General features: G+C 49.2%; 1 protein-coding gene across 5 annotated transcripts in view; it reads right to left on the reverse strand.

The window, feature by feature from the left end:
- Positions 1-16598, reverse strand: part of IRS2 (insulin receptor substrate 2) — a 29635-nt gene extending 13037 nt beyond the window's left edge. Inside the window, exons 1-2 of one of the 5 annotated variants that reach the window (XM_059685101.1) lie at positions 12056-16598; positions 1132-1355 (exon numbers count right to left, since the gene is read on the reverse strand). In XM_059685101.1, the coding sequence (XP_059541084.1) occupies positions 1147-1355; positions 12056-16061 (4215 nt within the window). In that variant the 5' untranslated portion in view covers positions 16062-16598 and the 3' untranslated portion in view covers positions 1132-1146. Of the gene's footprint in view, positions 1-1131; positions 1438-5103; positions 11913-12055 lie in introns of those variants that run through there. The other 4 variants (XM_059685102.1, XM_059685103.1, XR_009451367.1 and 1 more) reach the window with 4 other exon arrangements.
- Positions 16599-16959: the final 361 nt, after the last annotated feature.

Below are 16959 nucleotides of genomic sequence, written 5' to 3' on the forward strand. Positions count from 1 at the left end.
GGTATCTTTAATGCACTAGAAAACTTTTAGGGTTCTTCACATCTTATGTACGACTTTTGAGAAAGAAGTGGAAGACTAGACATAACCTCACTAAGGCAGACGACACGATGACAAAAGGAGGTGACGTCACTAGAAAAGTTTCAAAATACTACATTCTGTTCCAAAGAGACTATAGCTCCCTTCCACAGTTAAATATGAACGAACATCCATACGACCGACGGCTGACCAGACTCTCCATGGCCCGTTGTCACCTCTTTCCCGTCACTGACTCTCGCCCCGCTCCCTCTATGTCAGCCGCACAGGTTGACTTTTACCCTGGAGCATACTTGCAATCTTCACCCCAGGGCCTTTGCATGGCTACTCATCCCCTTTGCCTATACATGGATTCTCCCTCTAAATACCTACAAGACTTGCTTCTTCACCGCCTTGAAGTTGTCACCTTCTCCCACTTTATTTTCTAGACCCATGGTCGGCAAACTGCGGCTCGCGAGCCACATGCGGCCCTTTGGCCCTTTGAGTGTGGCTCTTCCACAAAATACCCCGTGCAGGCACGCACATACGGTGCGATTGAAACTTCGTGGCCCATGCACAGAAGTCGGTATTTTGTGGAAGAGCCACACTCAAGGAGCCAAAGAGCCGCATGTGGCTCGCAAGCCGCAGTTTGCCGAGCCGCAGTTTGCCGACCACTGTATTTAGACCATTTATCATCACTTATAGTACTTCATATTCTGAACACATTTTAAAATTAAGTTTATTTCCTAGGTTTCAAAGGTAGACTTGAAGACTCAGTACCTTCTGCTTTTTTTTTTCTTTTTAGCTTAGAAACCGAACCCCTTTCTTGTAGCCTGTACTTTAAAATATTTTAAAGGAGTGAAATATTTAAAAAAAGCATTTAGCATGTAACAACTGGCCTCTTGTAGTGAAAAAATATGAAAGTGTAATAGTTTGGTTAAATTTGAAAGGTGAAGGGAGATCTAACCCTTTCTGCCTCTGTCCCTCCTGCCCCAAAGCCCAGGCTTCTACCCTCCCCAGCAGCCCTTAAGTGAAGTTCCTGTCGTTTTTTGTTTGTTTGTTTTTTTCTGGAAAGAACAGATAAAAGGTGGGAAAAGGTAAGAATGACAGGAAACTCACCTGGAGCTGACTCCATCAGCCTGATGGGTTGGTAACACAGAGCTGCCCAACCAAATGGGACTGCCCTACTCCGACTACAGTGGCCACTGTGGTGGAAGGCAGGGGGTCCAGCAGCAGCAGGCTTCCAGAGCAGGAGGCACTATGAGTGGAGGGGGCTGCTGCTGGCCAGGAGGCCTCCTCCGCACAGGAGGAGAAGGGGGCTCTCCTGGATAGATCATGGATGTCTGCAAAAACGACGGGATACACACTTTTACAAAAGGCGTCAGAGCCACCCAGGTGCCAGGTGCTTCGTAAGAAAACGCAATCCTACTGGGAAGTTATTAGGATGATTAAAAATTAAGCAATTCTGAAACATAAAATATAAAAAGAACTAAGACTATATTAAATGTGTGTGGATTCTTTCTGAGAAAAACAATAACTAAAAATGTTGACTTTCTGTGGAAAGGCCCAGTTGTGTGCAACCAGCAGTATGAACCCCATTTTCTTTTATTTTCTTTTTTTAAAAAATATATTTTTATTGAGAGTCAGGGAGAGGGGAGAGATAGAAACATCAATGATGAAAGAGAATCATTCATGGGCTGCCTCCTGCACGCCCCCCACTGGAGACTGAGCACGCAGCCTGGGCACGTGCCCTTGACTGTAATCGAACCCGGGACCCCTCAGTCCGCAGGTCAACGCTGTATCCACAAAGCCAAGCCAGCTAGGGCATGAACCCCATTTTCAATGTGAGCTCTCTCGTGGGTGCAGCTGTGAATGTCTAGGGAATTCACAGGAAGAATTCCTATCACACATTAAAGAGGGAGTGTCTTTTTAAAGCAATACTTGAAGGCGAGCCAGAGAAGAATCAGCAGGCACAGGAAAGGGAGACCAATAAACCAGCCCTGGGAAGTTTCTGGAATACCACCACTGCCAACAAAGACTGGGCACAAAGAGAAACACTGGAATCGTGAGGAGGCAAGGCTGCCAAGAGCTTAGAGCAGGCTGACACCTAGGAGCTAGGACCCCAGCAAAATCAAGCCTATAGTTTCTCAGAGAAGAAAACTGATCCAGAAATGCAGCCTCCTCGAATGCACCCCAAGTCTGTGTAGGGAGGGGGCTCAACGTCTGGACGGTTCCTTCAGAACTTTCGAGCAAGGGCACCCACAGCTCCAGCAGGGCCATCCCATTCTTTGTCTTCGGCCAAGAATGCCTGAAGAGTGGGCACCTAACGTAGGGCTCACAGTGGCTGCCCAGAAAGCAGCTGGAGTGGGGTGCTGTCCAAGTGGACTGTAAAGGCGCCGCGGGGACAGAGGCTTGTTTCAGACTTGCCTGTATCTCCCAGAACATCTACTCCCGTGTTGGTACACAATGAATTCTCAATAAACCCACTGGCTTCAACATCAACCATCTCCCAGCTTTAGGAAATGGCTGCACACCCCCTGACTTCAGAATGTTCCAACTGAACTGCAGGGACCCCGGAGCTGTGAAGATGAATGCTTATCGCCCGGAGTTATTCTAGGAACTTAATTAAATGCTCCATGCCGGGGAAACATGGATATTTTACTGCTGCGGTTATTTCACTTGGAACTAAGACTACTAATAAACCAGCACTACTGATAAGCTAAACTGCAAATAATGATAAGAGGCAAAACAGAATTAAGGTGAGTCAGTTCTGTGGCATCTTTATAATTTTGATAGGACCCTAAAGACAAAAATGTCATTTGGAAGCTACAGAAATGTTATACTTGAGAAGAAAATGCTCACTGCAAAACTTTGCCAGAATAAGTAAAATTTTAAAGAATTTCTAAAAAGTCATTCATGTGTATAAGTTTGTCAGGCTTTGCTGTTTAATATATCCACACCATTCATTATTAAAAGTTTTAAATCTGTTTACTCAACCAGTTCAAGTCAGTTTTCTAAAACTGACTATACAATAAATTTACACTCCTGAATTTATATGATCCTAAAGAAGAAAAATATTAGATCTTGCAGTTTTGCAACTAACATATTTTACTAAAGCACAGCTGAATATTTTCAACTGAATTGTGCATTTCTTAGAAGTCTACTTGGTGAAGTAGAGGTTTCACCAAATTTATTTGATATATAGAACTGGAAGAGCATAGATATAGCTTATGGATTTGTTTTGTTCCCTTTGCATATGAAAAGTGTTATTTTTATGTCACTTTTCTGTTGGAAAACAATAAAATAAAACCCCTATGATCATACGAGAATAAAACAGAAGCACAACATGGCCAAAGATCACTTCAGTAATCTTTTTTTAAATGCATCCAGGGGGTGGTATAAGAAACTGGCCACTATTACCTTCCTTTCTAAGAATTTTTGTTGTCTTGTAAGTTCAGAGCCCAGTGATGTCCACAGTGTACCAGAATGCTAGTACCTCCATTTCTGATCTTCAAACAAAACCAAGCTGCTCATCATTCTAATCCATGCCTTACTGTCCAGAGTTCCTCCAGCATTATTTGCTTCATTTCTGTCCTATTTGCAAACTTTCCCCCCTACTTCACAATTTCCCTCTAACTCATCCATCCACCAGGGGCTCTGGAAGCCAGGAACAAGGCAAGGGATGCAGGAGGCCCTGCTGGGTGTGCAGTGGGCCTGGCAGGGCAGTGGCTGGTGGTGAATCTCACATGATGGGCTTGGGGGTGGCCTCTGCAACAGACCTGGGAACTCATCGGCATCAGATGGCCACTTACTTCAGTCCCTATTTTCAGTGACTTTCCACCACCAGCATTGGGCCAATTCCCAGGCCCTCAGGGGAAGGCGAGATTTCACAGACGGCTCCGAACCTCACGCAGGGAAAGTCTGCCGGGCTTAAAAGTGAGGATTCCCTAGAGAGCACATCACAATCTCCACCCTGTCACCTTTTCTGCCTGACTTGCTAAGTGATCAACAGATAACCTACCGCAAGGATATTCTGAACTTTGCTTTCTTCGTAACCTGAAGGATAGCTTCATCATGCCATTCATCCCCAATGGAAGGAGAAAGCCTTCCCCTATTTTGTTGATCCTGCGTGACAGAGAGTCTCCAATCCCATGCCTCTTGTCAACAGAGATGCTGGGTAGAGCACTTGTGCACATTGCTTGTAACGGCAGGCGCATGGCCCCGAGGCTGCCATCTGCTAGGAAGGAAGTACTCTCTCCTAGGATGCTGCAGAGACTGACAGCGAAGGTAAACAAAATCCTGAGTCACCGCACGAGTACCACGAGGCCATGGATGCCCGATGACATTTCTGAAAAGTATGGGTAGCTTATGACTCTTTATGTTTGCTTAGGTCTGCTTTATTCTTGTGCATGTGGGGTTCTATGACAGTCACATTAGCAGAAAGGTAGCACCTTTGGGAAAAACATTTCTCTTCATATAAAAACTCAATTACATGTTTTCATTCGGGGGGGGGGAAAAAGAGGGAGGGCGCCTTTAAAAAAGGACACTGGTAAAAGAATTCACTCCGCAGAATACCTTGCAACAACTGATGACTTACTTATGGGTTCTTAGGCAAATTCTAAATTGGTTAGTTTTCAAATAAACTCACCATTAAAGAGGTTAATGACTCATTTCTTAGGAACCTGTTAATGGACTTATTCATAATGAGGAGTATATGATATACTGCTTATAGAGTAAATGCATCTTAAAGACACCTCAAGCAGCAATCGAAACACCGAATGACCCCTTGGGTATAATCAGTGGCCCAGGGTGAACCAATCTACAAAGAGCAAGAACTTACATTTTCCCAAATAGAGGCCTTTTGATCTGAATTATCCCCAACATTTTATTTCTTCTCCTTTTTATTTCACAAGCACATGAGAGTGTTTAGCAAAACTTCACTCTTCTGCCTCATCAGTAACACGGCTCACAGAGTCACGAGCAGCCCTAGTTCCCTGATTAAAACATACTCCTGATTTAGGAACGCCTCTGCATTCTCTACTTCTGCCCACTAGCATACCTTGTCTGTGCCTGAAAGAATTTACTGACATGTTCCGAAGTAAAAAGATGGATACCACTTCCCCAAATACTAAATGTTCTAGAGGGAACAAGCCATATCCTGGGAGAAAGTTATTCATCGGTACACAAAGACCTACAGAGACAGAGAATTCCCTATTCTTTCTTGATAATATTTACAAACATCCCTACCAACTAATTAAATCAGTGACCTTGGAAAAGACTCCCGACCTCCCTTGGGCTCTGTTTTCACAACCTTAAAAATAAGTTACATTATAATGCCAATGGTTCCCCTACCCTTTTCCCTCAAAACGACCTTGTATTTTTCCCTGGTTGTCACTACACTGTGTGGAAAGAGTTTTAATGTATTTGGTGGTGGTAGTGATGGGGAGGTATCTTATCAAGTATAATATATATAGTTTGCTTTTCTGAAACAAAAAACAGGAGAATGAATGTAAGTTTTCCACCTTGCAGACCACTAGAAGTCCTGGAAGCGAGACTAAAAACAAACAAACAAACAAACAAAAAGCACCCTGAACAGATGACCAACCAACCAACTTGATTTGACCCTAAAATCCCTGACAATATGAGAACCCTGAAAGCAGTATAAATCCTAAACTCTTCAGAGGGGACTTTCCTTCAATGTCCGGTCTTTCTGCTTAACTGTCTCCATTTTACTCCAATGAATAATGCACACAGAGAAATTATCACCCAAGTGAAATAAAAAACAAAATGTTATAGGAAAATGCTGGTGAAACAGCATCTTTGTATGAAGCCCAACACTATTCCCTTTGGCTTGAGAATCTTGGGGAAATCACTAGCCCTCTTGAAGCTGAAGGTTCCTTATTTTAAAAATTGGGGCTCCAAGTGGCCCTGTCTATGTCATAAGGTTTTTGGATGTTATGTGATACTGTACATATAAAAATGTCTTAACACTATGAAGTAAAGAAAAACACCTTTTTGAATTTTAGGCAAATATTCTGATGCAAAGGGGAGACGGGCTTGCACTTATCTTTCAATATTGACCAGAATAAAAAAATATATTGATCAGAATAATGGTTACATTTTTGTCGTCTCCAATTTCAATAGCGTCCTTTCAAAATCATTCATTGCCCACCAAGTTTTGGTGTTGTTAGTTATACTTAGAATTTGGAGGCAAAAGATAGACTGATTTAAGTAACTACTTTTACATTTGCATAGAAAAAGCACTATGTCACATTCACAAATACAGGCCAAGTTTAAAGATGCATTTGCTTGCTCGTTTTATAAAGTTTCTGGACATGTAGAAGTGACTTTCTGCAAATTTAATATTTTTCTAGCTCTGAAGAAATCAGAATCCCTAAACTGACTATGTTATCGGGAGCCTAAAAGTTTTAACCAGATTCTATTTCAGCAAAATTCAATGAATTCAGCTCCAATACCATGCAGAGAAGTATATTGTATTCCTTGTGCCCACCAAACAATATGCAACATAAACTCTAACTCTCTCTAGTCAAACTTTCTTCTGTGCCTTTTATTTCAGTGCATAGTTAATATAAGTCTCTGTACCTATCTAGAAAGAAATCGAATAATGAGTAGCAATGATCAATCTCAGCATTTCCTCCACCTTGAGTGATAACTTCACCAGTTCACAAAAAACCAACCAATCAACTGTCTATAATAATCTACCGTGAATGATTCAAAATAACCACTGCAGTCCCTAAGAACACATTCAAACCAACCAAGTTAACACAGAAAGAATGTTCTCATTTAAATTTGGATAGCTCTGTTTTCACAAAACCTGCCACTGACAAATAGCATGAACTGATTATTACGGAGGTTCGGGAATTTTTTTCCATTTGTCTACTAAAACGGCAACATGAAAATGCCTTGCCTGACTTGTATAGAGATACACATTCTGCCTGTCTGCAGTACAGTCTGCAGAGAAGTCCCCACTAGTGGCCCCAGTGAAGGGCTGCCTTTGGGGCAGGGCGTAGCGCTTTGCTTACCTCCGAGTGTTTCCCCCACTCTACTTGGCAGTGCAGATAAAAGAGTAAAGTTACATTTTCCCTTAAGTTTCTAAGGTGAAATGGGAACACTTGATTCTGTGCTACCCAAAAAAAACAAAACAAAGAAACCTCTCCACTTGCCAAATCTGATACCAAAAGTTAACTAGCTCTTGGAACTATGCTTCTACAGAAAATGCATTAGTGGGAATTTTAACAGAAAACCCATTATACCTGAGCTGTTAATAAAACTTCTGCAAGTTATCCTCTTCAGAAAGACGTTCATTTAAATACTAATAGTTCTAAAGGATATAACACCTTAACTATCTAATAAAATTCCTTTTTTTTGGGGGGGGGGGGGAGTGTGTCTGTGGAACTACAGAAGAACCATACACTACAAGTTTTTCCTAATGTTTGACAACCAAACAAATTAAAACAGTGCAGGGGTGACCATTCTAATTAAATCAACCCCAAAGAGTGAAACTCCGGGGTTGAACAATGGATGATTCAACTAATGAAAGTTTAAGAGTTGTGTTTGCCTTTCACTGCAGCCAGCATGAAGAACCCAAACTGTCAATTTAAATAAATGTATATTCTAATTATACATTTTCATCTTGACACCATTTGACGATATCTCTTAATATGTAAACAAATTTAAAAAAAGGTAATCAAAAATATGGTCTTAGTATAGTTTTAGGATTAGGGCACTATTTTCCTTAATTGTTATTTTATTATGTAATTTAAGACACTCTTTCCTTACAATTGATAATGATCTATGGAAAAAAAAAAAAACACAAAAGTTAAAAAAAAAAAAAGAGGGGAAAAAACAGTGGTTCCTGGAGACTGAGGTGGAACTAGCAATCAAACAGAAAAGGCAAACATTTCTTAAATAGGTATTGATTGGCTCCATTCAGACAACTATGAGTTTTTGTCTTTTTCTAAGAGAACACCCATTTACAAAAGCATCTTTCCTGTATATTCTCACAGTTTCAAGGTAACAAGAGTCAATAGCGTCATTAGATGTGTTAGCACATTTCTTTAGAAGAGCTTAACCACTGTTAATGTTTACTATCTCCTGGCCCTCCCAGTGGCCCTGTGACACTGAAGGGAGAGGCTTATAATGATCCCATTTTACAGATGGAGAAAGTGAGAAAGAGGGATTAAATGGCTTCCCTCTGGTCACACAAAGACTAATTAAGATCAGCAACTGGAAACCTGGTTTCCTGATTTCTGGTTTAGTGTTCCACATACTATGTATGCTTCCTTCTACGAAGTACTATTTTTGTAAAGGTTTCTCTTTCAATAAAGGAAATAGAACAAGTCATGTGACTTTCATTCACGAAAGCCTCTGTGTTTTCATTAGCATCTTCGTTAGACAACTATGAATAGGGTAGAAGCAGGGCACATTATTATCCTATTATGACAAAGCTATCCAGCTAAAGCAGAAAAACATGCACCACAGAAAAAATAAGGGGTATTGTTTGTCAAGCAATCTCACTGGCGTTCTGAAAGTGTTCAAATTCTTTGCTTTAAGACTTCAGCAGGCAATACTTTTAAACATACATCCTGACTGCACTGTTCCTGTGGAAACATTCCTCTTATTCCATGATTCTTTTACCATAGGCTATGAATAAACAGACCCTTTTACTCAAACATAATTTAAATACAGATGCTTCCAATGGCAATTCTTACCTAATCTGCCTTGTACACATAGAAAAAACAGTTTTAGAATAAAAATCCCACTAAAAACGAACATTAAAATACCTTATTTTTGGTATGTACCAATCTATAATCAAAATACAAAAATATGTAAGAGATAATTTTTAGAAGTAGTTTTAAAGCATAGTAAATTCAGTAACATACTCCCAACTTCCCCAACAACTACAGGCTAACAGATTGGTTGGATTTTTCTACATACACACACATAAAACACACGGTAAATAACCTCCCCTACTTACAAATGAGATGCAAACTTTAGACTTAAATTTTTATTTTCTCTGGACTAATATGTCTACATTATGTACATCTATCTCAAGTGTACTAACTTTTAATTGGCTTGAGCATTGAAACCTAACCCCCACTCCCAATTATATTGTAAACAACTATCAAAGATTGCTGGAACCTTAGTCTTGGTCACCACTTATGCAAATACCAAACACTACTCAGGGCCCCCAAATGATTCTGCTTCAGTATAAGCAGTGCGGTTTTCCCATGCAGAACCCGATAAGCTCGATGTGGAAATAAACATATGCCACTTCTGAGAGCCAGAGCAGTGCACGCAATAACCCAGGAAGTTCTTTTTCTAGTTCATCTTCAAAGAAATGCTTTGCACGTCTTCCTTCTAGAAATTATTCTCTCCAAGGATTAAATTATTCATCTTCTGTGAGCTTTTTATTTATGAGCACCCCAAACAAATGTCTACGGGAATACATGAGTTAAATACAAGTGGATGCTCATTCTGAGTTTCTAAATGTTTGCCTGGCTTCACAGACCACAGTTTAGTCTGCACATTAATTAAGATGACACCCTCCTCTTTCCTATTCTACTGTTCTCTGTGTTCAAATGAGTTTACTAGAAACCCATTTTGGCATGTGATCCTTTTTAAAAAAAAAAATGTGGTTTGGCACAACGGATCAATTGCAATTATCAATTTTGTTTAAAAAGAACCCTTTTCCTTCTTAAAATGGTGTTTACCACACAGACTTTGGAAAAACAGCAACCAAAACGATCCCTCATCTTTGTTCAGCCACCATGAAACATACAAACTGCTGTTTTGATTTCAGAATCCTGAATCCTATAGGTTGAAAGGAATTTTATACTGGTGGGAAATCTTAAAACAAAACAAGCTAAACAGGGTCCCTAGCTAAACTTATCTCTTGCCGTTTAAAATTTTCCCTAGTCTGAAAAGGGCATTATATCATACACGAATCACGTTTCTCAATGTATCTACTTTATCAAAAAGGCCTCGACTCCTTTTAGGCCTGCAGTCGCAAGCACACTCCAGCTCACTCCTCCTGTTACTACAAGAACCCACTCCTGGGGCCCTCCTGAATCCAGTCCAGGTTTTTACCGCCTACTCCACCAAAAACAGTAAAAGGTGTTATGTTCTCAGACTGTTTTTCTGATTAGAATCAGATTTCAGCAAAATGTACTTTCATGTTCACTGTGGCATATACCCATTTGGGCATACCAATAAAATGTGTGTGTGTACACCCCCCCACCACCACCACTTGATTCCAGTTATACGGTGTGTTTATATGGTTTATGTCTTGAAAGGCAGCTAATCCTTAACTCCATGACACACTAGCAATTTTTCCGAAGTACCTGTAGTGCCTATTGTAACTCCAAGGAAAATGACCTTCAGCTGAGAGTCACCATTTAAGGGAAACATTCTGACAACTTCCAATTGATTTAATTAGATACTGAAGCACCACATCCCTTACAATTCTGTGACTCTTTTCATCTTTCATTCTATGGTTTTAATAAAAACGTAAATAGCTTTTTCTCTGTTCTATTACAATAACAGGGCACTTACCCTACAGCTATAATTTTAAATCCCATGGATATTATCAAACACATGCTGCATTTAGACAGCATTAAACTGATCTGTTTACTCTAAGAAAAAAAAGAAAAAGAAAATGGCATATGGATCCCTAAGCCACCTTGTTCATCACCTTGTTGTAACCCCGGCAGACTGTTGACCTTAGAACAGCATCCACCACTATGTGTTCTGTGGTTCCCACAGTGCCTCTATGTTACTAGCAACCCTGCAGAGAATCAGCTACACAATTAAAGAAGAAACCCTGGAACATCCCTCACCCCTTTATTTCTCTCTCCCCCACATCATTCAAAGTTTGAAACAGTCAGAATGCACCGCCAGCTGCAAAGCAAGCAGTCTCTCTCTCCTCATGGATATTTGATGAGAATGTGAAGAACAATACGGGGCACCAGCCTATCCGATTGTTCTTGAAAAGCCCCATGATGCTGTCTTCACTTGTTTTCTCTAAAGCACTGATTCTAAATCCTGGCTGCATATTATCACCTGGGCAACGGAAAAACGCTCCTGCCTCCACTCTGCCCACTGGATGTTTTACTTGAGTGTCTGGCGTGAGGCCTCATAGGTTATTTTTCATACCTCCTCGGGTGGGTCTAACCTGGGAGAGGGTTCTCAAAGGACAGCAGCAGCAGCACAACCTGGAGACTTTCTTAGAAACGCAAATTCTGGGCCACACCCCACACCTACTGCATCAGAATCCCTGGGACTTTACACAGCCCAGCCATGCTGGTTTCAGCAGCCTCTCCAGGTGACTCCCAGGTGTGCTCAGGTTTGAGAACCACTGCTTTTAAGTTGTGTTTAAGCAGCATTACTATTTCAGCCCCTTAGGAGAAAAGGAATGTCTCTAATGGAAAAGCCCCTATAGTTTATGTGCAAACTGTAAATGGTTAACTGTTCCCTTTAGCGGCCACAAAAATGGATGCTCATTTCCTAAGTGACTTTCGAGCCTGTTTTTATAAACTTTGAGGCTCAGCAAGAATCAGCTGGGGCCCTGCTCCAGGAAAACAAAGAGAAAAATGAAGGTTACAAGCCTGGGAGAAGTCAGAACTTCAGGGCCCTTCCGAGCAGAACTTTCCCACTCTCAGATCAAGAAGATGGGTTTCAGGTGGGGACCTGGAGAGCATGTCCAACGTTAATAGGTGGGAAGAGGACTGTGGGAAAGAAGAAATGTTTGGGGCCAAAAAACAAACAAACAAACAACAACAACAAATAATAGTTCCCTGAATCGGAAGCTTCACATTCAACTCAAAGATGCTTTGACTGTTCTTGTCAAAGTCTTTGAGGAAAGAGGAGGACACAGGAGCCTAAAGTAAAACAAAACAAGAAGCGGGGCCAATATTTGGGCATTTAGGTCAAGGTACCAAAAGAGGGAAGAGGAGTGAACCCACCAATGCTCAGCCACTTTTCCCACCCTTCCTCCCACCAGCCACAAGGTGAAGGGCCTCACCTTTCACAATGGTGGCCTCCTTCAGGCGATGGGACAAGAAGTCAATGCTGGCATAGGTGTTGGAGGGCAGCGCTCCAGGGCCTGGACCCCCACACACCCCAGCGGTGCTGCTGGCCCCCACAGTGCTGATGAGACCCCCGAGGCTACGGGTCCGGCTCCAGGCACTCTTGTCGCCTGGCTGCGGATGCGGATGCAGGTGTGGGTGCTGCTGTGGGGACGGCAATAGCCCCGGCTCATCCCTGACATCGATGGCAATGTAGTTGAGACCATTCTGGAAGCCAGCTGAGGTCTCCCTGCGCATGGGAGAGCCACTGCCCCCGGGGCAGCCAACCAGGCCCCCAGGCTGACTTGGTGTCCATGGCCGCGCCTGCTGGGGGAGGGGTGGCTGCGGCTGGCGAGGGGACGCAGGGGGCTCGTCACCCCCACCGAGGACGCCGCTGCCACTCCCTTCACTGCTTTTCCTGAGAGAGACATTTTCCACGGAGGCCGAGTTGTGGCGCTTCGGGTTGTGAGCAAAGGACGGCGACACGGGAGTCACAGTGGTGGTTGAGGAGAAGGTCTCCGAGCTGTGGCGGCGGCGGCCTCCCTGTGGGTCTGCACGGATGACCTTGGCCCCCCGGTGGGGGTCTGGGGGCTGGCCAGCCTGCAGGAAGGCCTCGACCCCCGACACGTGATCCATGAGACTCAGCCTCTTCATGCCGGACGTGGGGCTGGTCACGCGGGCACCGTCTGGCTTTGGGGGGGCCACGATGGGTTGCGGCGGGGTGGCAGCCACGCCAAAGGCCATCTCGGTGTAGTCACCATTGTCCCCAGTCTCCGAGGACGAAGAGGAGGCAGCACTGGGGCCCTGGGATGTGGGTGCAGGAGGCAGGCGGTACAGCTCCCCTGGAGGGGGTGGCGGAGGTGGCTGCAGCTGCGAACTGGAGGAGGGGGCGGCAGGGCGCGGGGGCAGTGGCGGGTACCCGGAGGAGGCCTCCGGGGACAGGAGGCCATCCAAGGAGCCCACTGGGTCCCCGCTCTGGGTCTCAGCCTTGGGTGACTTGGGGGAATTGAAGTCCAGGTTCATGTAGTCAGAGAGCGGGGAGCGCTGCCGGCTGTCACTGCTCGTGCCCGGGGTGCCAGAGCCCAGGGACGAGGCTGGGCTGCTGGCAGACAGCAGCGAGGACGACGAGGCTGCCGAAGCCAGCATCATCGGAGGGGCCGGGGGCGACAAGCGCGCTCCAGCCTCGCCAAAGTCAATATTGATGTACTCGCCCGGGCTCTTGGGCTCGGGCGGTAGGGGGCACTCGTGCATGCTGGGCAGGGTCTGAAGCCCCTCCAGGGACAGGCGCGTGGGCCTCACTGCCCGGCAGCGCTGGTTCAGGAAGCCCTCGGGGCGGCCACTGCCGCTGCCACTCTGCCTCCCTGCAGAAGGCACTACGGAGTGAGGAGGCTGAGCGTGGCTGCCCCCACCCACCCCAGCCACCACGCTGCTGGCCGGGTGCGTGGTCCCCACGCTGGCCTGAGGCTCCAGCCTCTCCTCTTCCAGAATGCGCCCTACGGGGGAGCTCATGAGCACGTACTGGTCGTTGTCCCCATTGCAGGTGTAGGGAGCCTTGTAGGAGCGGGGTAAGGAGCTGTAGCAGTAGCCAGGGACGCTCCTGAGCATCTCTCCAGCGCCGTGCAAGGCTGCGGTGAAGAAGTCGGGTGGGGTTCCCGCGGTGCCCGCGTCGCTGGGGGACATGTTGAGGTAGTCCCCGTTGGGAAGCTGCTTGCTGTCGGTGCTCTCCGTAGGCAGCTTGGAGCCACACCACATGCGCATGTAGCCACTGTCCTCAGGAGAGCTTTCCGCCGGGGAGCAAGCCTTGTAGCTGGCCCTGTTCACCGGAAAGGCCCTGCCGGCCACATTGGTGGGTGCCGGCGCTGCAGGGCCGGTGGGGGGCAGAGCTGCAGCAGCAACCCGTGGGTGCAGGATCTGCTTCGGGGCAGACACGCTGGTGGGGCTCATGGGCATGTAGTCATCACTCTTGCAGCTGCCACTGCCACCACCCATGAGGGCCGCTCCAGGGGTCATGGGCATGTAACCATCATCCGTGCCCAGGTTGCTGCTGGAGCTCCTATGGGACCCAATCTCAATGTCACCATAGTCCTCAGGATAAGGGTGATAGGCCACTCTGGGAGAAGATGTGGGGCAGGATGGGCAGAGGCGGCCAGAGCTGCCAGAAAAGGTGGCCCGCATCAGGGTATATTCATCCAGGGACGCAGAGGAGGGCTGGGGCACCGCCCGCTGCCGGGCAGGTGTGGTCAGGGAGTAAGTCCTCTTCCTCAACCCTCTGTCCAAGTCCTGGGCTCCATCCCCTGAGACTCGACGGTAGGGGCGGCCACAGTGGCTCAGAGGCCTGTCCATGGTCATGTACCCGTATAGCTCGCTCCCGCTCCCATCCTTGGCAGGGGGCGTCTCGGCGATGGACTCAGGCGTGTTGCTCCTGTGGCTGCAGAAGGCTCTCACGTCCCCAGGGCTGGAGCCGTACTCATCCAGGGACATGAAGCCGGGATCGCTGGGGGAGCCAGAGGCTGAAGCGCTGCCGCTGGAGGGCCGCTGGCCCGCGTGGTGGTGCAGGGGATGCTGCAGGTGCGGGTGCGGGCCCGGAGGCAGCGGGTAGGAGCCCGAACCATGCCCGCTGCTGGACGACAGGCTGCCTGGGCTGGTGGCTGCTGGGGGCGAGTGCGCCACGGGCATAGACATGGAGCGGCTGTGTTGCAGGGCGCCCCCTGCCGGCGCCAGCGTCACCTTGCTCGCGCGGTTGCCGCAGCCGGCGCTCAGGGTGTGTGAGCGGCTCAGAGGTGTACGCACCGGCCCCGGGCTCAAGGGGCTCCCGGCCACCGACACCGGCCTGCCGCCCGCCGCCCCGGTCCCGGCCGCCGCGCCGCCGTCGCCCTCGCTGGCCGTGCGCACCCGGCATGAGTTGCACTTGGTGGCCGGCGGGGTGGCAGCCAGGCTGTCGGTGCGCGTGCGGCGCACCAGGCCCGTCTGGCTGGGAGGCAGGTTAACCAGGTGGTGGTGGCGGCGCGCGCCGGGGACGCTGATGGGGTGAGTGGCAGAGGAGCCAGACGACTGGCTCTTGCTGCGCGGCCGGAACTCAAAGAGCTCCTTGAGCGCCTTCATGGCCTCCAGGATGGTCTCATGGATGTTCTGGGCCACCACGGAGTCGTCAGCCTGCATCCACAGTTCGCCGGGGCCGGTGACAGCCGAGCGGCCCACCTCGATGAAGAAGAAGCTGTCGGAGTGGCCGCAGCGGCGGATGTTCATGAGCTGCAGCGTCACCGACGGCTGCTCGCAGTTCAGCTTCACGAAGCCGATGGTGCGCGCAGACAGGCACAGGCGGTACACGCCTGTCAGGTTCTTGCTCTGGCCCAGGCCCTTGGGCTTCAGGTTCACCTGCCACACCTCGCGGTAGGCGGCCGTGGCGGGCGCCACCAGCCCGTAGCTGTCATCGGAGCCGGCAGAGCCGCCCAGGGTGCCGGGCAAGGAGGCGCTGCAGGACCCGGCGTGGGTCGCGGTGGGGGCCGAGTCGCCGGCACCCGCGCGGCCCTCACTGACCAGGTCGGTGAGCGCGCGGTACCAGCCCTCCTGCTCCTGCTCGTTCTCGGCGGCCACGGCGAAGTACTCGTCCTTGGTGTAGAGGGCGATCAGGTACTTGTGCTTGGCGTCCGCGCGCTTGTTGATGTTCAGGCAGCAGTCCAGCGAGATGACCCGCTTCGGGGCGCCCGCCTTGCTCCGCCACTTCTTCTCGCTCTCATAGTACTCGAGCCGCGGAGGCTGTGGCGCCGGACCCCCGCCCGCTGTCGCCTCGTCGCTGCTCGCGCCGGGCCCGCGCAGCACGAAAAAGCGCTTGTGACCGTGCTTCTGCTTGCGCAGGTAGCCGCACTTGCGCACGCTGTGGTTGTTGTTGTTGTTGTTGTTGTTGAGGTTGGGGCCATCGCCGCCCGCCGGCGCCGGGGGCCCGTGCAGCGGCGGGCTCGCCATCCCGGGCACTTCAGGCCGCGATGCCCAGCCCAGTGTCAAGGGGCTCGGGGGGAGCAGAGGGGGCGCAGGCGGGGGCTGCTCCCTCACCCCTGCTCGCCCGCTCGAGCCCAGGTCCCTTGGGCCCAGGAGGTGGGGAAGGTTCGGGGAGGCCGGCGGGGGCCGACACCGAGCGGTGGCGCAGCACCCTCCGCGATCCGGAGCCCCAGAGGATGCCCAGCGCCGGCGGTGGCCGCCGCCTGGCCCGGCTGCCCGTGGCCGCTGCCTCCCGGGCTCTCGGGCGGCGCCTGGGGACTCGCTGGCTGGGCGGAGAGTCGGGGTCCCCTAGTCGAGGGGCCGAGCCTAAGGCTCGCGCGGCCGCACTAGTCCCGCCGCCGCACCGCGCTCGGGGTGCCGGGGTGCGCCTGGGCACTCCGGGTCCGCGCTGCTGCCGGGGCTGCTGCTGCTGCTGCTGCTGCCAACCGCGACCAGGGCTCTTCGCGGTCCCCGCCGCACTGTGAGTAACACATCGCGCACCGAGTGACTGAACTAAGAAGAGCAAAACAACATGTGACTCGGCGTTACGCAGGCACACACTGCGCGGCCGCCCCGCCCCGCCGCCTGCATTGGCGCCGCGCCTCCCGACGGATGGCACGCGCGACCAATGGGCGTGAGGCGCGGGGGGGTGGCCCGCGCGCCCCCGCCCCGCCCCCCTTTCTCCCCGGGCTGCGTTTCCCGCCGTCCCCGCCCTCTCCCGCGGAGGCTGGGGCTGGGGCGGGGTGGGGGCCGGCCCAAACCTCATTAATCAGAGGCTCCTTGTGGATGCAGGCGGAGGAGATGCCACCCAGGGCGGGAAAAGGGGCGCGCAGAAGGGGCGGGGGCCAGCCGCTGTGCGGAGGGTCCTTCCCTCCCGCTTTTACTC

Source organism: Myotis daubentonii, chromosome 2, assembly GCF_963259705.1.
Source record: "Myotis daubentonii chromosome 2, mMyoDau2.1, whole genome shotgun sequence".
NCBI classification, from domain to species: Eukaryota; Metazoa; Chordata; class Mammalia; order Chiroptera; family Vespertilionidae; genus Myotis; species Myotis daubentonii.